General features: G+C 36.3%; 1 protein-coding gene across 1 annotated transcript in view; it reads left to right on the plus strand.

The window, feature by feature from the left end:
* The window catches only part of SRBD1 (S1 RNA binding domain 1), a 147,818-nt gene that overhangs the window by 25,149 nt on the left and 100,650 nt on the right, over positions 1-22,019 (plus strand). Inside the window, exons 13-14 of the mRNA XM_070948314.1 lie at positions 1,169-1,259; positions 2,585-2,692. Coding sequence (XP_070804415.1) covers positions 1,169-1,259; positions 2,585-2,692 — 199 coding nt within the window. The remainder of the gene's footprint in view (positions 1-1,168; positions 1,260-2,584; positions 2,693-22,019) is intronic.

Genomic DNA, 22,019 nt, shown 5'->3' on the forward strand with positions numbered 1-22,019 from the left:
AAATGTGATTTAGAACAGTATTATTAGCAGGGATTCTTAAAACCTGTAGTGTCACCAAAAAAAAAAAATCAAATAAGTTTGGCCTTTCTTATCACCTCAATATCATAAATTCAGGACTCATCTCTAAATAATAACATCTAACTAAATTGAAACTCTTGAGAAATGGCATGATTTTCAAATGAAAGACTGATGGACAACATCTTGCACATAAAGCTGGATAACATTTCTTGCAAATAAAAGGTTAGAAAAATGTTCCCATTGCTTTTCTCAGAAAACTGAAGACACACACACAAAAAACAGTTTGATACCCATTGGATGTAGATGGTAAAGCATGAGAAGAATGTCTTCCTTATTGAACTCCTCCCTTTTCTAATATCGCTGGCATTGTAAAGAATCAAATAATTAAAACAATTCAAAAGATTTTATTAGTTGAAGAGGCATTGGCTGCACTTCTGTTGAGAATGCCTCCCTGTTGATGCCACTCAGTCATTTTCCTCAGCTTCTACTGAGCTAAATAGGTATATGTATCCATAAAATATTGGGAGAAATTTTCATGCATAATTCACAGTCATTACACATTACTTCAAAGGAATGAGTACATGTTAAATGTTTTAGTCATATTTTTGTATTTTCAATACAATTGTTGCTAAACTCACATGTTTCAACTCTGGTTATCAGGAAAGCCAGACTGGTGAATTTGGAACAGTCTCTCTCTCTCTCTCTCTGCTTAATTCACCCTACAGGGCTGTTATTGAGGGGAAAATAAGAGACGAAAAGCCCTTATTATGTATATCACATTTAGTTGTACATAGTAAAAACAGGATATAAATCTAATCTAATATAAATAAATACATACAACTGGATGAATTAGCTAGATAACACCCTTGGTAATACCTGGGTAAAAATATCAAACAACACAACACTTGAACAAAAACTTGGTACCTTGATGATAAAATGCCAACTCCCATTAAATTCATCTGTATGGCTTTGGTTGAGGACAGTGATATAAATTCTTTTATTGCTTTTGATTGATTGAATAATAAAGTGGGAGGTGGGAACTGGGGAACATAGATGCCCAAGGCTTCTTGAGGTTTGTTCCTGCCATGTTCAACCATAGTTGCTACTTGATCCTAGGAAAATAAATGTACATCTCTTATTCTCACCTTAGGTCAGATACTCCATACAGATATTGTGTATTTGCATTCTGGTAAAGGAATCCATGAAGCTGAGAAGATCCGGAAACTTTTGTTGGATCACAAGTATGTTCTTCTTAATGTTGCTTTTCAGTACGTTTTACTGTTGATCAGCAGCATAGATAACAAATTAGGTTGCTCTCGATATTTTAGAATTTTTATAGGAATATTTGGAAGAATATAAATGTGTTAATGACGTAATGAGGGCTACTGTTCCTGTCAGGCTCTGCTCATTTCCCAGAGGGAACAAAATGGTAAAAGTTTAGTTAGAGCCTTCTGTATATAGTTCAGGAATGCCACAAATGAAAGAGAGACGGGATTATAGATGAAGGCAAAAGACCTGTTTATATTTCATTTGAACCAGAATAGTGAGTTTGGTCCTTTGTAAAGGAGGTACTACATTTCCTCCCTACATCAAAGCAGAAATGTTTTCAAATTGCTCCATTAATTTGGGGCCTAACCAGGTAGAACACATTTGGTATATCTGGTTAAGAGAGTAGCAGGTCTCATATTCCACCTCCTTCTCTATAATGTAAATTCCCCATTCCTTCCCATATTAACAAAGCAGCTTCTAGTTGCAGGAGTTCACCTGCAACATGTATTAGGTCTGTGGTCAACTACTAGCTACTTTATCTTTAATGTGAAGTGTCAAGAATAGATGTAAGTGCATTTGGATTTCATTCCCATTGCATGCTCATACATATATGTTTCATGCCTTCCTCACTTGTGTATTACTCAAGGGTGAAACCTAAAATTTGTTACTACTGGTTCTGTGGGCATGGCTTGGTGGTGGGGTAATGTGACTGGGTGGGTGTGGCCAACTTTTTTCTTTTTACTTTTAAAAGCATTTTTTCTACAACCTCTTCAGCCGAAGAGGTTGCAGAAAAAAATGCTTTTAAAAGCCTCTGACGATCCCAGCTGAGCCGCATGATCATCAGAGACTTTTTTTTTACTTCTAAAAGCATTTTTTCGGCCGAAGAGGTTGTAGAAAAAATGCTTTTAAAAGTAAAAAAAAAACAGCCTCTGATGATCGCGCGGCTCAGCTGGGCATTGGGGGGGGGCGCGCAGGGATTTTTGCTATCAGTTCTCCGAACCACCCGCCGCCATCACAACCGGATCGGGCGATCCAGTCCGAACCGGGAGCATTTCACCCCTGGTATTACTTCTATCAGTACTTTGATGAGAAAAGGAAAAAGTACATAAAACTCCTTTTGGAAGAATGCAAAGTCTCCATATTTTTAAGGGAAGCAGATTTCCTTTTCCATATTAGATAGGAAAAGGTTCTGTGGGAAGGGAAACAAACATGGAAGATGGAGGATGTGATGGCCTTAGATGACCTTAATTTTAAATGCTATTTCTTTCTCTCCCTCCCTCCCTCCCTCTCCTAAAAGCTGTGTCACTATTGTGATTGGCAATGGAACAGCTTGTAGGGAAACTGAAGCTTACTTTGCTGACTTAATTATGAAGAAATACTTTGCACCTTTGGATGTCACTTACTGGTAAGAAAATACATAAAATTGTATTTCATTATTTTCATTAGAGTCCAGTAGAATTTGTTTTTATAGAAATGTTTTAGGATGATAAATACTTTACATATCATATCACCATCTACTCCACTGGGCTGTTTTCAGATCTAACCCCTAATCCCAGGTAAATAAAATACCATTCTTGTACTCATATAACATGCCACAACTAGACAATTACACCAAAATAAGGCATCCCCTTGATTCACATAACAATGGGTCAGTTTCTATAACATACTGAACACAAACAATTCTGGCAAATGTATGGACACATTCTTTATGTTTAAAGATAAATGTATGTGTAAATAATACCAAATCAGGCTCGTTTTTTTCTTTTTCATGCTTTTTGAAATATCTATTTTATTAAAAGACTTTGAAAAAATGTACATTTCTTGTGACTTTTGAAATGGCCAAATAAAGAGGTTGTTTATACAAAATTCATATTAAGATAAAGTTAAATATAAAGTCTATGTTTGTTTGTTTTTAGGATGTACTGTATTACAGACAGTGTAGGATAGCACAAAGGCTATATTTGGTGATGCTATTTGGTGGATCTCCTTAGATTTTGGGAGAGATTTATTAAAGTAGCCCTACCAACTATTGTCAGCATTTCTCCCTTATTCCAGAGTAAGACATGGCAGAATTTAGTTTCTCTTCCAAGAAGAATCAGAGAGGGGAAAAAAAGCAGCTATCGCAGGCATTGATGGTGATTATTGTGTTTTCTACAGAGTGTCTAATGTTGATAATACCCCTACTAGAATGTTTGTTCCCCCCCCAACTTCCTGATATTATCCTCACCTTGTAGTGCTGGAACCCAAAAAGGAGTAAGACTTGCACACTGGATATTTGGCATGTGAAGGATGTCTCAGCCCATAGAAGGAAAGGGAGTATAGGAAGCATTTCAGAAGGCCCCCTCCCTAACTTTCCAAAGAGCAAAAGAAGAGGAGGGTTAGTTTGGTGTAAAGGTTAAGGCATCAGGCTAGAAATTGGGAGACTCTGACTTGTTGTCCTGTTTTAGCATGAAATCAGCTGGGTGACTGTGGACCAGTCATTCTGTCTCAGTCCTCGGAAAAAGGCAATGGCGCAAACCACTTCTAAAAAACCTTTCCAAGAAAACTGCAGGGACTTGTCCAGGCAGTTGTCAGGAGTCAGAGTTGACTTGAAGAAAGGAAAGGAGAGGAGAAATATTTTCAGTCTTGCAAGATTCTGTTAATGTAAGCCGGGGTGAAATGTTACTAGTTCTCCTGAACCAATAGTAAAAAATGCTACCGGTTTGAGCGAATCGATATTTCCGACGATCAGCTGGGCGACGATCAGCTGTGACGCATGATTTATATTAGCTAGAATCGTTGGATTTCCTGCTTTCTAGCTAATCTAAATCGCATGGCACAGTGGATTTCCCCTCCCTCACTGTTCTACTTACCTTTGCAGACTCGGAAGGCTTCAAAATATTCCTTTTTTAGTGTTGCGCGGGTGCGCCTCAGGTGCTTATGCGCGCGCAAAGCGCATACTCTGTAGCAGTCTCACAGAATCGGTAGTAGACTTCAGAGGATTTCACTGCTGATGTAAGTTTATAATAAAGATAAGAGTTAGTATTCATTGTTGTGTTTCTTGCCTGTACTTTCTCGAAGGGCAAGAGATAACGCCGATGCTAGCAGAGGAAAAGTGACGTACAAACTTTCTTGCTTTCATTTCTTTCATTTGTTTGATATAAGCTAAATTCTTAGTTTATGAATCTGGTTTTCATAATTGTTAATAGTTTTAAGGTTCTGAGCTTAATAATAAAGTATGTGTCACTAAAAAATAGATGTAAAGCTTTTGACACTATGGTTAAGAAAAAGACTAGGGGGAAGCAGGCAAGGTTACTGTAAAGATCAAATGCAATTTTTTTAAAAAATAGAAAGTTGAATGTTTATGATGGCACTCTGTGCTTTCAAGATACCTTAGATTATTAATCCCATAATCCTTGTTGTGTATACTGAAATTTGTGGCGGCATTAGTCACAAACATCTACCTCCCCTTTGCATATATGTTCTGAATTAGCTCCCATTGATCTCAGTGGACATTCTTAGATAGATGAGTCTAGATTTACATCTAAAATAAATAATTATGTATAAATATTTATTTTAAATAACAGTGAATCATATGTACCATGATTTGTAAATCCCTTAGAAGATATTAAGTTTCTTCCTACATACACTCAATGGTTTCTTCTCTCTTTTTTTAGTATTTTATTTCTACATTTTTCTTTAACATATGAGTGCTTAATAAGTGTGGTTTCTATGGTGCATTTTTAAAATATTTTTCTTGGCTTGTAAGTGATTAAAACAATGTTGAAGTGCATTTATTTGTTTATTTATTCAATTTGTATGTTCTATGATTCTGGACATCTTTCAACAACAAATAACGTAAAAACAGCAGAGTACAAAAAATAATTCAAGTAATAATAATAATAATAATAATAATAATAATAATAATAATAATAATAATAATAATAATATTTTTATTTCTATACCGCCCTTCTCCCGAAGGACTCAGGGCGGTGTACAGCCAATTTAAAAACACAAGACAACAATGATTAAAAATTAAAACAATTAAATAGATTTGGCCCGGTTTAAAACCCCGAAAATTTAAAATACCCCAATTTAAAAGTACAAAAATAACTACAAAAAATTCACAAAGCAAATATATAAAAATTACTAAACAGGGGAGTCCCATCTCTGTTTGCTTATAGACTTATATGCCAGACCCTGAGTGACTTATATATCCTATTTACACATATAAAAATTAAATTATGTAAGGTTAAAAATTGCAGAACTTAAAACAGAATATTTATATATTTATTTAGAAGAGGACTCTTCTACTCTGGACATCATACAAAATTAAATACTAAAACAAGAAAAGAATAGTATACAAACAGATGAACAGTCTAGATAGCTGTTAAATCCTATGGGAGCGTGGTGCCCATCAAAGCCTAAGGCCTAGGGAAAGACCTTGTAGCTGGTTTTCCTGCCATCTTTTCTAATTTGAGATTATTTTTGTTGTGCTGTTAATTTTAAAATTTTGATCAAACCTCCTTTTCCTCCCAACCCCCCACTTCTCTAGAAATGGGCAGCTATTGATCATGTTGCCAAAGTTAAGCAAACTGTACCTGAGATCTAATTTCCAATAAACTGTATTCAATTGCTGAAGCAACACGAATATCAATAATAAATGCTTTGGGCTTTCCTAATGGGGTTGTTTCTTGGCATTCATGCGTGGCTTTTCATTTGAGAACATTTTGGTTTAATATTCTAATTCTCCAACATTTCATAGTTTCCTGTGTAAACCTTTATGCACCCATTTTGACTCTAATGCGTGCTATGTTGCTGAAGATCTGCCTTATTCTCTCTGGATTTTTTAAGAAATGCCACTTTCGAGTCCTCTTGCTTCCTCTATAGTATATCTAGTATTTCACCTCGCCTAATTACCTTTACTTTTCTGCTTCACAGCACTCTCTCCGTTTGAAGGGCAACTTAACATTTAGGTTCACATTATGATAATTATATTTCAAGACCATGGTGGGAGGGATTAAGAGGTCTTTGCTCTGGTTGCAGATAAAAAGGGTTCAGATCCACTTGTAAAACTAGATTGGTTAACAGCCCATAGTTTTCATTATGTTTGCTACTCATGCGGCATTAATTCTTAATTCATCAGGTACCCAGGGTGCTGTAACTCTAGAGGTGACCTTGGGACTTGATTTACGTCCGCTCAGTTTTCTTTGTTAATGTACCATGAAAGAAATACATGAAAGATAGCCAACTTCAAAGCTCCTTTTAAAGTAAAATGGCTGATACAAATCCCCTGGCGTTTAATGATGTCTGTCAAATATTTCAGCTGTCTTATATTCTTTTACAAGCTTTTGCTTGCTACAACTAAATCAGTTTGTTTCATGTTTGGTTGGAAGTATAAAAGGATCGAAGGGTAGAGGTTTTTTTTTTGACATTTTCAAAATTATGGGGAAAATTTATTAAGAGTCTCTTTATCATTGCCTAGAAATGAACTCCACTGAATTTAATGGGGCTTACTTGCAAGTAAGTGTGTATAAGATTGCAGCCTAAGATTTACTTCACAGTAAATATCAGGTAGGTGTTGCAGTCAACATTATTTGTCCTTTTGTGGGAAGCCATGTTAAAATTAGATGTACAAAAATGGGCAATTAAATAAATGTATTAGTAAGATTTTTTTTAACTGGAAATAGATTATTATAAATCAGTGGTCCCCAAGGACCACTGGCACCAGGGTCCGGTTTCATGGCGGACAATTTTTCCACAGATCGGGGGAATGGTTTTGGTTTCGCTTGCTAACCTGCCGCTCAATTCCAGCTGTGCAGCCCAGTTCCTGGTACCTGTCTGTGGCCTGGGGGTCGGAGCCCCCTGTTATAAATGTCAGCATATTTTAAATACAGATTTTGCTTACCAGTATTTAGGACATTTTGGAATATTTTTCAACCTTGCATGATAAGGTGCACCCTCACCTTATCTCTGTTCAGAGTTAGAGCTATTAAAAAGAACATTCACCATTCTTTTCCTTTCAGCCTAGTTATTTAAAAGTACATATGAGGAAAGCAACCGCAACAAAACCTTTGCATATATAGAAATAAAGAAATAAAATCAAATTAAAAGTGGCACAAGATTAAAAAACAACAACGCTGGGCTTCAGTCCTGCTAACAGCTGTATGTTTTGAGTTCCTTGGGTCCCAGAACTGATTCACAACTACTTGATATTCAGGTGGTAGCTATGGCCAAGGGGTCCTTTGTACAATTCAGTATGCCAGTTGTGCCCATTTCATTGTGCAGGAATTTGTATGCCTGCTCATAGTCATTCCCACCTTAGTCACCTCCCAATTAGATTATTGTAGTATGTCTATATGGCGGCTGCCCTTAAAGACCATCCAGAAGCTACAATTGTTCCAGAATGCAGCAGCACACGTTGCTATGGCCACTTCTTGCTATGTCTGTGTGATACCACCATTCTGCAAGGTGCATTAGATCTTAATTGGCTTCTGGATAGGTACAGGTTACCTCCTTTAAAACCCTACATACAATCAGTTACTTGAAGACCACCTCTTCAGAGGACCTATACACTGTGATAAGGAAGGCAACTTCCATTATTGAAACAATGCACTCTTGTAACCAGGAGGGGCAGACCCTAATTTATGGAATTACCTTCATCCTAATATATATTGGCCTCAACCCTTTTCTCTTTAGAAAGCCTATTGATAACCTTGCTGTCTTGGGGTCAGTGTGGTGAGCCATGGAGATGATTTTAGACCAAAAAGTTGTTAGCTTAGCAACAGATATTGAAATAGGCTTTAAGCTGAGGAAAGTATAAGAAACTCAAGATTGATGCCTCCCTGACTAGTGGGAATATAAGTGGGAGGGAAGAAAAACACAGATTTTCAAGATTCTGTCACTATAACCTATCTCAAGAAAGCATAGTCTTTCTTGTGTAGCTTGCAGAGTGCTGGTGTCATATAGACATAGGAGGAAGTGTCCATAGCAACCTGTACTGCTGCATTCTGGAACAACTGTAGCTAGTCTTCTGGTGAAGTCAGTTTCCTGATTACGTCAGTGTTGTAGGGCTGACTGTGATATGTTGGAGCCCTGATTGGATGATGATGTTATTTATGTTTGGATTGCCACTGTATTATTTTATTGCTTAACTATTTTTATAAGTTCATATATTATGGTTTTGTGTTTTTTTATTAGGTTTTTTTTTGTAAACTGCTTGAAATCACTTTTGTGGAGTTGGGCAATCAAAAATGTTTTAAATAGTTGACCTACTACAAAGAACTTTCTTTTAAATGGGTACCATCAGTGAAAAGTCACTGTTACATACCTTAGTTTATTAAATGTTTTACATTAGTAAGACAAAAAATAGATGAGGAAGGATGTGGGGACTGTATTTTACTTGAGTGTCGAATTTGAGACTAGGGGCCCAAGTCTCTATGATAATGATAATGATAGCAATATCAATATCATAAGAGCCGCAGTGGCACAGTGGTTAGAATGCAGTACTGCAGGCTACTTCTGCTGCCTGCCGGCTGCCTGCAATTTGACAGTTCGAATCTCACTAGCCCAAGATTGCCTCAGCCTTCACTCTTTCTGAGATTGGTAAAATGAGGACTCAGATTGTTGAGCCCAGTGAGAATTGAACTCCTGGCAGTGAGCAGTGATTTAACCTGCAATACTGCATTCTAACTAATCTGCCACCACACAGTGATGCTGATTGATTGTGGCCATATTATACAATTGAGCAAGACTAGGATTTTCTGTTCTACCATGTTTTTTGGAGTGGAGGGGGCAGGGGTGAAATGCTCCCAGTTTGGACCGGCTCGGGCGAGTAGGTAGCGATGGCGGCGGGCAGTTTGGAGAACCGGTAGCAAAAATCCCTGCCTCCGCCCCCCATGCCCAGTTGAGCCGCACGATCATCAGAGCCTTTTTTTTCTTTTAAATGGCTCTGATCAGCCAAGCTCTGATGATCCCAGATGAGTTGCCTGCTAATCAGGCAACTCAGCTTGGATCGCCAGAGCCATGTAAAAGAAAAAAACTTTTTTCCTAATTAATTCCTAATTTCCAATCAGAGCTGAAGAAGCTTCTTGGATGAGAAGCAAAATGTCTTCAAAGAAAAAACAGAAAGTCCAGCTGCCTCTTGAAAAAAGCACCTTTAGGCTATTTGAAAGTGTGTATGTACTGTAAGAAAGATAGAGGCTTTTTACTTATTTCACAATGTAGTTAAGTAGCTCATATATAGGAATTGAGTTTTGCCCTTTAGCAGTTGCTTTTTGGCTGGTAGCTGCTTCACTGCAAGATTTATTATTTTTTAAAAAAATGCTGCTATACCGTGGAAGAACTATAAAAATTATTTTTAAAATGTGTAAATGAAATATGAGGTCAACTTCCCACAACCTGGCACTCTCCACTTATATTGCTATAACAAATTTCCCAGAATTAGATATGCTGGTTAAGTATCTGAAAACCCTTGGTAAATATCAGGGTGATAGAAGGTTGCATACAGCTATAGACATAATAGATATTGCTTTGGGATGAGGGTGGGGATAAAATCTAAATCTAAAGTGTCTTTGGCTCTTCCTCCAGGTCATAATAGAGTTGGATAGTCTTATAAATTTATTAAATAATACTTTGGTTTGCATCAGTCTGTGCCTTATATTTCAACCTGTTTTTGGAATTTTCTCTTTTTGCATCAAAAAGGACATATATGTTTTAAGTAAATGTGACATGGGAATTTTTTAAATTACTATTTCCATGTAGTTGTTTTAAAAATCTGAAGAAATAACCAATTACAGCTTGCCTCAGCTTTAAAAGATTCTCAAAAGTGATCCTCCATGATGCCTGATCACCATTATAAATTTCTTACAGTTCTCCAAGTAATGCCATGATGTAGGCCAATTTAGCCATGTGGGAAAATGGTGGGTGGATAAGTATCACCCTCAGTAATGTGTCTGTCTGGAGTTCATGGTCCCTGGCTGATGTTGGCTGATGTTGGCTGATGTTGTGTTGTGTTGTGTTGTGTTGTGTTGTGTTGTGTTGTGATGTGATGTGATGTGATGTGATGTGATGTGATGTGATGTGATGTGATGTTATGTTATGTTATGTTATGTTATGTTATGTTATGTTATGTTATGTTATGTTATGTTATGTTATGTTATGTTGTTATGTTATGTTGGACTATGCTGGGTGTTAATATTTTTCTTCCAATCCAGTTCTCTAGTCTAAATCTCTTGTACTGTTGCTGTTTTCTATAAGTGAAACAATAGGGAAAAGATACTTAAATTTGAGAGGGCATAGGGAGAAATCAAATGACCTACCTAAAATCAATTCTGCTTGACTGCAAGACAGTAAATTAAAAAAATAAATAAACAGAAATGTGGGGATCCTAATTATGGATTTCACATGTCACGTTTTGGTGGGGGTGGAGTGGCTGATTAAGCTCAATATGGCATTGTTCTATTCCCAGGCATATCTGCTTATGCCTCATGTATGTCATTTCCTAAACTGTCTTAAAAGAATGTCTGAAGATCTACCCGATTACTGTAAATGTATGATGTCATTGAAACACCCTGGGCTAATTTAACATTGCTTTAATATGAATATCCCAAAGCAAGGTTATATCTCTGCTATTGGGTCTTGGAAATCAGGGCAGTAAGAACTCTCAGATTACCTGATATTTGGGGCCAGTTTGGATTCAAATCTGGATCTATCATGACAGATGCTGAGCATATGTAACTGGGAAAAATATTTGGTATTGTGACAATGATACAACAATGAGCAATAGCAGAGAAGACAAGAAAAGATGCTGCATATTTTCAGAGCTTTTCATAAGATCCATGTATCTAAAATTAGGGTGATGGGGAGGTGGTGACAATAGGTTGTCTATCAGGTTGATGAGAAGTGCTTCAAGTTCTGCTTTAAGCAAGTATTTTATAAATATGTGCTTAGAAGTTGGCTGTCCATCAGTTAGCTGTCTATTGATGTAAGCTTCAATGTTATTTTCCTTTTCTTCAGCTTTACAGTGATATATTCTAGCTGAAGATGCAATTTGAATTTTGAGCCTGGTATTCAATTGCTGTTCTGCTGACTGTTAAATATATTGACTGAATATGCTCAGTCCCATTACTGCCTATAACTAAACAGCAATATTTTTATGAGACAGATTTTTTTTTAAAAGAAAATCAGTGGTATATACATGCTGTAAGCAATAAAAGAGCTATTATATTGTCTTTCTAGTATTCAGTAAGCAAAAGAATGTGAAATGCAAAATGCATACTGCATATCTCAGAAGAATTTAAGCACTACAATATAGAAATTAATGAAGCATACAAGAATTAAACACACACACACACACACAGAGAGAGAGAGAGAGAGAGAGAGAGAGAGAGAGAGAGAGAGAGAGAGAGAGAGAGAGATGCATGGGAGCATCTATGCAGCACCTGTTTTCAAATTCTTAAAACAATGGTGTTTTTTCCAGGCTGGTGTGGTTCTTTAGGAAATTGTCCCTATGTGTATAGGCAGAGCCACTTACTGTAGCTTTGCTGATAAAAATGTGCAAGTGGAGATAGCCAGGAGCAACTTTCAAACTTTTTGCGTGAGCCTGAAAAAAAGACACCTCTTCACATTACAGATTTCCTCTTTCAAAGGATTCGCATAGCCCTACTAAATATAACATTTTAAAGTTATAACACCAGAACTTTATTTCGCAGATTCTTTTGGAAGAAGCATTGCCAGAACCAGCTTTGTTATGATAACAGCATCTGGCCCCAACTGATTTAACAGATCCTGAGATTTGCTCTTTTCAGATATGTATTTGTACAGCAACCAGTGTGCCATTATGACACGGCCACATACTGCTGGTGGTTTTTCTGCCTCTGAGCACCACATGTGAAGCTAATGCTCTGTGACACCTGCCATTTGCACCCCTTTCTTACAAGATGAAGACAGATATCTGACCGTTCTTCTCTTTACAAATACATGCTGAGGGCATGGTTCATAGATGAATGGATAAAGGATTCCAGTGTCACAGTTGCACAGTTTGTTTTTATGTGGTAGAGCTGGAGAACTTATGGGAGAGGTTTAGTTTGATAATAGTACTAAAATTGTTCTGCTGTTTCCACTTATTTGTCTGAGAATAAATAATTAACAGTGTGAAAACTGTTGTTTTATTACACTGTTTCTTAAAAGAAGAATGGAGTCAATGAAGTCCTGTAATGTTTTTGTAATAGTCATGTTACAACTTAATAAGCTAACTTCATAAGAATATTATGAATGAGCTTCTTATTAGACCTTGCAGTTCCTTTCCTCTTTTCTTCAAAGAGAGGCCAAAAATAAAACCAAATAGCTTCTATCGTGGTTTGAAATTAAAATATCATGGCTGACCTATTTTTGAGGAAGAGAAAAATGATGGTTAACTAAAAGCTTCAATTTCATTTTTAATAATGACCCATATGAAAAGAGTAGCTGTAAATTTGGAGACTTGGAGAAATGGATTCATATCTCAGTTTGTTAAGGCACAATATTATTTTCTGAGCTGAAAATTATCTATCATTGTATAAGGTGCCCATTCTGCTTTCTCTCATGCCTGGAAGAGATGAGAAACTGATTTCACTCTGGCTACAGTCTCACATGAATATCCCATGTGGAGCATGGCTGTTACTGGTTAACAATCAGTGAACTATTAAAACAAAAACATACAATGTCAGCATCACTCATTCTGTAAATTTATGCTTTGTACATAACAAGAATTTGAAAACTGCTTGACAGTTGCTATGGCTTCTTTAACACTTAAAAGCAACAGATCAATTATGCAGGGCATATTTTAGACCTGCAGAGCAAGCTTGCTATTCCTCTTGGTCCAATGAAGAGAGATAATGCAAATCCTTGTGAAGGACTGCAGCTTGTTTATTGTTTCTTTAAGCCAATGATGGTTCAAATATTTAAATTTTGTTTTTGTTTTTGTTATTTGTTTTGGGTTTTTTTATATTGTTAATTGCTTTGCTTTCTGTTTCTTTTCAAAAAACCAGTTTATCTGAATATACTATTTTATTGGCTTAAGGTTATATTGGAAGATATTTTGCTTATGATACATTATAGAATCATAGAATCATTAGGGATAGAAGATACCTTAGAGGTCTTTTAGCACTGCCCTGAGCAGGAATTAGACCATCCTAGACAAATGTCTATAAAACCCTTGTTTGAAAACTTTGGTGATTAAGCATCCACTATTCCAGGAGGCAAGTATTTTGCTGATAAACAGTTTATTATGATCAAGAGCCTTGATGGTACAGTGGTCTAAGCACCCTGTTATTAACACAGCTGCCTGCAATTACTGCTGGTTCGAATCTCTCCAAGGCTCAAGGTTGACTCAGCCTTCCATCCTTTCTAAGGTAGGTGAAATGAGGACCCAGTTTGTGGGGGCAATAAGCTGACTTTGTATAAAATATACAAAAGTATGAAGGCTATTGCTTAACACATTGTAAGCCGCCCTGAGTCTCCGGAGAAGGGCAGCATATAAATCAAATTTAAAAAAAAAAAAACTACCTAGTTTAAATTAACTACTTATTTAGCTTCAGATCTTTCTTTGGAAAGCTTCCAGACATTGGTTCTTGCCCTAGGCTGAGGCATTATAGAGAATGAATCCATATCTTCTCTGTGAGAAGCACTAGAAGATTGCGATCATATCTGTCCTTAGACTTCTCTTTTTTTAGGCTAAACATATCCAGTTCCTTTAACTATTTTTCATAAGATTTTACCTCCAAACTATTTACCATCTCTTTGCTCTTCTTTTTCCTGTTCCTTGGCATTCTTCTTATGTTGTGGCAACCAAAAGTATACACAATATTCCAGGTATAATCTGACCAATGCAGTATAGAGCAGAACTGTCATTTCCTACAATCTGAAACTTATATTTCTATTGATTTAGCTCAACATTGCATTTGCTCTGTTGGCAGCTGCAGTGTACTGCTGGCTCATGTTTAATACTATGTAGTCCACAAGGATACTAGATATTTCTCACAAATCCAAATAAACCAGGTGCTTATTTTGTAAATGTATACCTGATTTTTCCTACCTAAGTGCAGGAATCTACATTACTTGTTACTAAACTGCATTTTCTTGGATAAAGTCGATTGTACAAGCCTATCAAGAGCTCTTGCAACCCAGATCCTGTCTTTGGAGGTTTTAACAATCACCACACACACCCAATTTACTTTCATCTGCAAATTTATTGAGCAACCCTTCTATCCCCTCATACAAGTCATGTTTAAACATGTTGAAAGTTCTGGACCCAGGACAGAATTTTCAGATACCCCACTTCATATCTCTGTGTAGACATACACCCATTAAGTCCCTAGACATACATCCATTAAGTCCCATGCACTATTCATGGATTTTTTTGATAAGAACTTGACTATATCTTCTTGCCTAAACTGAACAGTGTCTAATACATTATTATTCCTTGTAGGACCAAAAATAATAAGTAAGGGTATTTGAAAAAAAATCATTCTGTAGTGTCTGAGCTACAGCCTAAAAAGCATGATTGGAAAGTCAATTTGTATGGTTCTTTTTTGATAATATGATGCTTTTTTATCCCCATTCTGACCATTTAGTGTGATTTGGAAGTTGGATTGTAGTTAGCAAACTTAGTGTTTAATAATGCGGGGTGCTCGATGTCAGGGCGTTGATTAATCCCATTCTGCTTTTGGGATAATCGCATCTGATTACGAGGGGCGGATCGAGACCTTTCCTTGCAAGTATACTTTAAGAAAACAAAACCCAAAGATATATTCTAAGAAAACTCATTTATTTGTTATAAAGAAAATAAAACACCTAACTGATCTAATAAGTTACATTTTGAAATAAAGTTCGTGCCAGCTGCTTTCTCAGCAGCCGGACCTTCCTGGCAAGAGAACAAAGGAAAAAGTGTGAAGGAATGTGGGTGGAGACACATGCGCAGTTTAGCTTACTGATAAGGATTCTTGGCAAACTACGGAAAGTCTGATAGTCCAGAAATGAGAGCTCAGCTGGTAAATAAAAAAACGCAGTGACACTCGCTTTGGCAGCACATATACTAATAATGCGGGGAGCAATATATTCTCATAACTAAGCAGGACCAAGATAAAGAAGAGTAAAAAAATATTTTCATGTTGGCATAAATTTAAACAATGAAAATAGATATGTATAAAGTTTAAGTCAATTAAATATTGTGATGATTTGTGACATTATTATTTTTGCAAAGACTTTTGTTTGTTTTTAAACTAGCCTTCTATAGAAAGGTGAAAATATCATTTTGGAACCTACCTCCACAGGGGTGGTGGTATACTTTGTTTCTGTATATGGTACATATATCTCTATTATGTCATGACCCACCATAACATTAATCTAGTCATTGTTCAAATGTTAAAATCAAACAGTGATAACAGTATTGATATAAATTCATGACATAACAGTTTTCAGCTCCTTTTGCCTAAAAATATAATCGAAGAACTACTATAGATTGGCCATCACCCTATCTTTCTATTATTTGATAAAGGCTAAGATCTACATACAGTAGTTGGGTTTTTCTCCATCACCTCCTCTGAAGCAGTTAATTTTTCTGTGGAAGTAAAAAGGAACCAAATGTCATTTGTGATTCTTAGATATAGCAAAGGCATAAGACATTTGTCTTATCACTGGATACAAATGTTGTTGAGACATTATGTGCATTTTATTATTTACAGTAAGTATGCAAGATGAATTTAAGCTATATATATCATTACTTATAGAATTTTTCAGATTTTTTTTCAAATTCATAAATTTATTGCTTTAGGTGGCTTACTTAGACTGAAAATCCTGATGTTAACTGCAATTTAGATCAACCTCAATCATCATGACCGATGAGCAGAGATAATAAGAATTATATATTAAAACTTTTGGCAGGCTAAACGTGGTAAAGCTTGCTTTGGAGATTTGTTGGTGCATTGCTTCTATGATGGTACCTAAGGATGTATTGCCTTAAATCTTTTTTTCCTCCATGGTAAGCTGATCCCTACGTCAACTTTGAACAATTATCCTTCCTTGGTCTCCTCAAAGTAGAACGAGTTTATTTCAAACTTAGTGTCAAATATTGATTTTTTTTCTCCCATGATAAAAATAAATGCATATTTTTATGTAGTTGGGCTTCTTTCAAGGAATGAAATGGGGCTGTTATCGTTGTAGGCAGGAAGGTTCAGGAAAAGCAGGAAAGTTACCAAAGATTTTGACAGCTGGGTGGAAAGTGGGGAAGAGAAGGAGTTGGAAGATTGGATGGCCAGTAGGGTGTGTCACATAGAAGCATTTGACAATGGCTGAGGAAGGACACTGGGGGAATATGGGGAAGCTGTAGGCCAGGTGAATGCAAGGAGTGACTGAGAGAGAAAATGACATATATACTAATCTTGCTTTACTCACTTTAACCAAATGATGGTCTTTCTGAAACCTGGAACAACCAAAGCATTGGTCTCAGGAAACCCCTTCATAAAAATGTACAATTCACTTCTAACCTAAGCAATTCAGAGTTTACAACGTTTACAAAAACAAAAGCTTGCATTACATAAAGGTTGCCACCACTGTGAGTACTAGCACTGTGAAGTTTAAACAAATGGTTATTTTCTTTTCAATCATCTTGCAGAATCCAAGTTGAGAAAGACTGTACTAGAAAATCTGGGTTCTGGAGAAAGAAAAGATGTCCCAGGCATTCAGGGGTCAGTCATTCCCTACTCCCTGTGTCTGGCTCTATAGGTACAATGGCTTTGCGAGTCACTTTGGCTCAGCCTCCTTAAAAGAATAAGCCATCTGAAAGGGCCATGACATTAATAGGTCAGCTTGTTGAAATTGACATTTATCATGATGTTCAGATGTGTGTTGGGCTGCTATTTTTTTAATCCAATGCATTTTGAATTCTGATTGCATCTGATGGATTTTACCACACACACACACTATGTTTTAATTTATGGTGAAAGCTTTATCATCTTCTGTGCTTTGTGAGAATTGCTCACAATGGCAAGCAGCAGCATTAGAAATAAGCTCTACGTTATTGCAGTTTTCATGTTGCTTTTGACTGAGGGTAATACTGAAAATCTGTCCTCCTTTTGTGTATGCATGGCGATACATAGTCGCAAATGTGTGTTCTTTTCACTCACCTGCACAACATTTACAGGGCATAATCTTGAAAACATGTTTTTGCAAAGCATTTATTGCTTTATGGGAAGAATAATGAAAAGTGATGAGTGAGCTCAAGTAGGGATTTAAATCCAGTTGAGCGCTATATGGGAGTGCATTTGTTTCATAAGAGGGATTTTCTTTTTTAATTTAAAGCTTTGAGAATCCACTCAAAGAAAAAAGATGAATGAGATGCAGTGATATTTTGGCATGTGCACGGAGGATGGTTCTAAAATGGAGCCTGATTTTTGGCCAAGCAAATGTGCTTATTAGGGATAGCTGAAATAGATTGAAATGAGAAGTGCTATAGCAAAACACAGTAAAAGAATAAGATGTTGGGGCGCTAAAGGGATATCAAAATTCAGTATACGTGGTGTTTAATTTACCTTGTATATAAAAAGGGTGTTGTTTCCCCAATAATGACAATAAATGGAAGTGAGGGCCTCTATTAGGACTGCTGTTGAAAACCACCTGCAAACTAAATCGATGCAGAATGCTGTAACCTGCTTGCTAACGGCCAGCATTCTGCAGGACAGTACACATACTGCAGGCTCTGAATGTAGTGCCAATTGGGAGGGAGGGGGGAATGAGTTTATTGGCTTTGTCTTAATTCCTGGCAATTTCCTAGACAAATCTCTGCAGTTTTCTTGACAATGTTTTTGGAATGTTGCCATTGACTTCTTCCTAGGGTTGAGAGAGAGCAATTGGCCTAAAGTCTTTCAGCTGGCTTTGTGTCTAAGGAGGGACTAGAACTCACAATCTTCTGATTTCTGTCCAGTGCCTTAAACCAGAGTTCCCCAATCTTTTCAGCTTTATGAACTGGCAGGAGGGTGGGGGTGGGGGGAGGGATGGTTTTGTGTGAGTGGCCGGCAAGCGTGTGCATGCGCAGCTCCATTTGCATCAGCAGCAGGCATGCACATCCGCTGCTTGTGAAAATGAGGATACGTGAGCGCATGAATGCACTCACTCGCTGCTTCCGCAGCCTGGTTCTGAAGAGCTCATGGCCCAATAATGGGCTGTGGCCTGGTAGTTGGGGAGCCCTGCCTTAAACCATAATGCCAAACTGTCTCTCTGTTTACTGAGGATAATTATATTATTGGTATTAACTTTTGTAATTCTTTATGGACCAGTTCCTTGTTCCTTGTTCCTTTATGGACCAGTTCCTATCTGAATGGTTCTCTTCTCTAACCAGAGCTTTCTTATGCTCTGCATTTATCCCGTGAAAGATACTTCAGATTTAATCTCCATGGGATGGTAGGAGAATGGGAGCCTCATAGTGCTTTCTTGGTAGTAGCAATTTTGGAGAATTGCTTGCTTCTTGGGGTACTGATGAGATATCAAATCCATTGCTGTCTTTTAGGAAGATTATGAAGATGGTGCTTCTTTGCTGAGTATTTAGAACTTTCTTAACTGATTATGGGTTTACTTATTTCATGAGGTTGCTATTTTGATTCATTGCACTGTGAGCCAGATGTGTAAACTGGATTTGGCATCTATCTGTTGAGTCCTTCACAAGGATCTGGGATAGGCAGATGTTGTTTGATGGTGTAAAGTTCCCTTTTGCAATTTGATTGATGGTGATATTGTCATTGTCAATGCTATTGATGTTTGAGTGATACTCCAGATATTTGGGGATTGCACCCAAGGCATCTATCACTATTGGTACTATATATTTTTCTTTTGCCACAGTCTAGTTCTATTTGCAGGTTTTCATATTTTGTGTTCCAGTTCTTTCTCTTCTCTTCTTTTTATTTTTCTTCTCAACAATTACGTCTGGGGTATTATATGGCAGGTGTTTATCTGTTTGAATTCTAAAACCCTTTAGCTTAAATTTAAACCAGCTTAAATTTAGCATCTTTATTTTCTATTACTTTGTCTATTTTGCGGTCCCACCAGCTCTTGCTTGTAGCCAAATGGTATTTCTTGCAAATATTCCAATCTCCTTTGTTGCTACTTTGTCATGCTGTTGTTTGTAGTAGTCTGTGTAATCTTCTTGCAGCATCTTACCAGGTGGTCTACTGTTTCTTCAGTTTCTTTGCAGAGGTGACATTTGCTGTTTGTTGCTGCTTTCTCAATTCTGGCTTTGTTCTTAAGGCTTGGTCTTGTGCAGCCAGAATTAGCCCCTCTGTCTTTTTCTTCAAATTTCCCACTTTTAGCCTTTACCAGATCTTCTTGCTATCTGCTTGCCTATTTTTTATGTATTTTTATATACTGGCATGTAATAACGTTGTATTGCCATGTCTCTTTTCTATTCTTCATTTGATTTTTCTTGTGCACTAGTTTGGTTTCTCCATTATTCAGTAATCCTTCATGGTATAGTAGCTGCAGTGCATCTTTTTCATCGTCCTTTTTTTCTTCTTCTGGTTCATTTGCAAAATGCCAACCTATTTTCTCCACTGAGTTTAGACTTTAAGATTTTCTTCACTCTCATGATATATTTACTTCTAACCTTCTTGGTGCAGTGGTTATAATGCAGCATTGCAGGCTAACTCTGCCACAGCCAGGAGTTCGATTCTGATCGGCTCAAAATTGACTCAGCCTTCCATCTCTCTGAGGTCGGTAAAATGAGGACTCAGATTGTTGGGTGCAACATGCTGTCTCTGTAAAATGCATAGAGAAAGTGATAAAGCACTATGAAGTGGTATATAAGTCTAACTTATATACCTATAAGCTATTGCTATTACTATTCTTCTTAATTTCAGTGTTTTTGATGTTGTCCTCCAGACTCTTGATGATATTTCCATAGGATATCTTGGTTCCCTTCAGTTTTCACTGTTTTTCCCTGGTTGATTATAAGGATAGCCCATTTTTTTTTCAGTCCAAACTCCTTTGAATATTTTGTCTGTATGTCCAGTTTTGAGCAGCAACTCTCTTTCAGATGGTATTTCCCCATAAAGCTACAGATCTTCCATGTAAAGGATGTGAGATAGCCTGGCAGGTGTTTTTGATGTTTAATAGCTAAGGCCTGACCTTTCAGCATTGTTTTTGTTTTTTAAAAAAATGTTTTATTGAAAATTATTAAAAAATGCAAAAGAAAAAATATAGCAATATAGATAGGATTGCAGAGAGTAACATAATTTTAAATTGTCAAAGGGGTTTTAGTTTCAATGTTTTAAATTTTTGGGCCACAGTTATTTAATTCTTTTAATAATTTTAAATTTTGTATTGATATGTGTTTTAGTCTGGCTGTGCACCGCCCTGAGTCCACTTGGAGAAGGGTGGGATATAAATTGAATAAAATAAATAAATAAATAATACATATAGAGTTTAGAACATCAGCTTTCACCTGATAATAGCACAAACCTCCATTAAGGCAAAATCATCAAAATAGAGCATTGCTTTCAGCATTGTTGATAGAGGAATCAGTGCAATGGCAACTAATGATGATGAGAGTAAGTCTGAAAAAACAAGTTTATGTACATTCATTAATTAATTAAATTACGGTTTCATTAAAAAGTATTCAGCATTTGGATGGGTACAAATTAGAACCAAAAATTACAGTCAAAAAATGTAGATGGGGTGCAAGTTAATCTAAAATAGGATGTCCATATTTTAGCAAAGCATACTTTAAAATTACATCAGTTGCTAGAAATAAGATTTATACAAATGATGATAAAACATAGTATTTTGCTGCAACATATAAATATGGACATTGAGCTGCATTCTTTATAGAATATAAAATTGTATTTATGAAATAAAAGGTTGTTTTGATACCATTCCTGTATATGGCAAATATTTTTTAAAGCAATGAAAGTTATATCAAAGGAAGATTTTCATTAATAAATTTAACTTAAAAGCAGTTTGATGGAGAGTAAACTGCATTAGTTTGATAGTTCATGTATTTATAAGCCAATTTGTCCAATGTCCAAATACTGAAGTACTCCATATTTTTGCAGTATTGTAGGTAGTCACCAGATGGTGCCAAAACAACACTTTTACACATCTAAAGTCTGACATAACTATTTACTTCTCTTTAGTTCATACCAGTGTTCTTTGATTTAGCTACTTTATGCATTATTCAAAAGGAAATTCTGTGTCGGTATTTGAATGAAATTTGGTACAATCTTAAAATATGACTTTGAAATCTTGTGTAGGTAACAAGTCAAATGATGCAGAGGACACCATATATGAAGTATTTCAAGTAAAGTTATCTTGCATTGAGTAGCCTTAATTGAATTGTATTTGTATCCATATTATCAGAAAATTATTTAGGATGGAAAGACTGTTTATCCTTTTCATTGCTTCAGTTATACTTGTCAAAGGTACTTGTATTTGTGAGTAATAAACTAAATGTTTATTCTTTAAAGAAAAATACAAAGGCTCCAATATTGTTGTATGGGTGTAATAATTTCGTATCTTTGGAATATATTTTAAGAAGAAAACAGGAAGAACAAATTGCCTTAATACACACTGAATGAAATCTAATATCATATTACAGTTCTGGACATGATTTTTTCTTCTCCCAGCTTTCCTTAAATCCTAGCCCTTTGCTCTAAAGGATTCATAGAGAAAGTAGACATTATAGTTACAATGATGTGCAATAACTTTTTATTTTGCTTTTACGTAGTCCA

Source organism: Pituophis catenifer, unplaced genomic scaffold (genome assembly GCF_029215685.1).
Source record: "Pituophis catenifer annectens isolate HBS135680 unplaced genomic scaffold, rPitCat1.0.hap2 SCAF_1, whole genome shotgun sequence".
Classification (NCBI taxonomy): Eukaryota; Metazoa; Chordata; class Lepidosauria; order Squamata; family Colubridae; genus Pituophis; species Pituophis catenifer.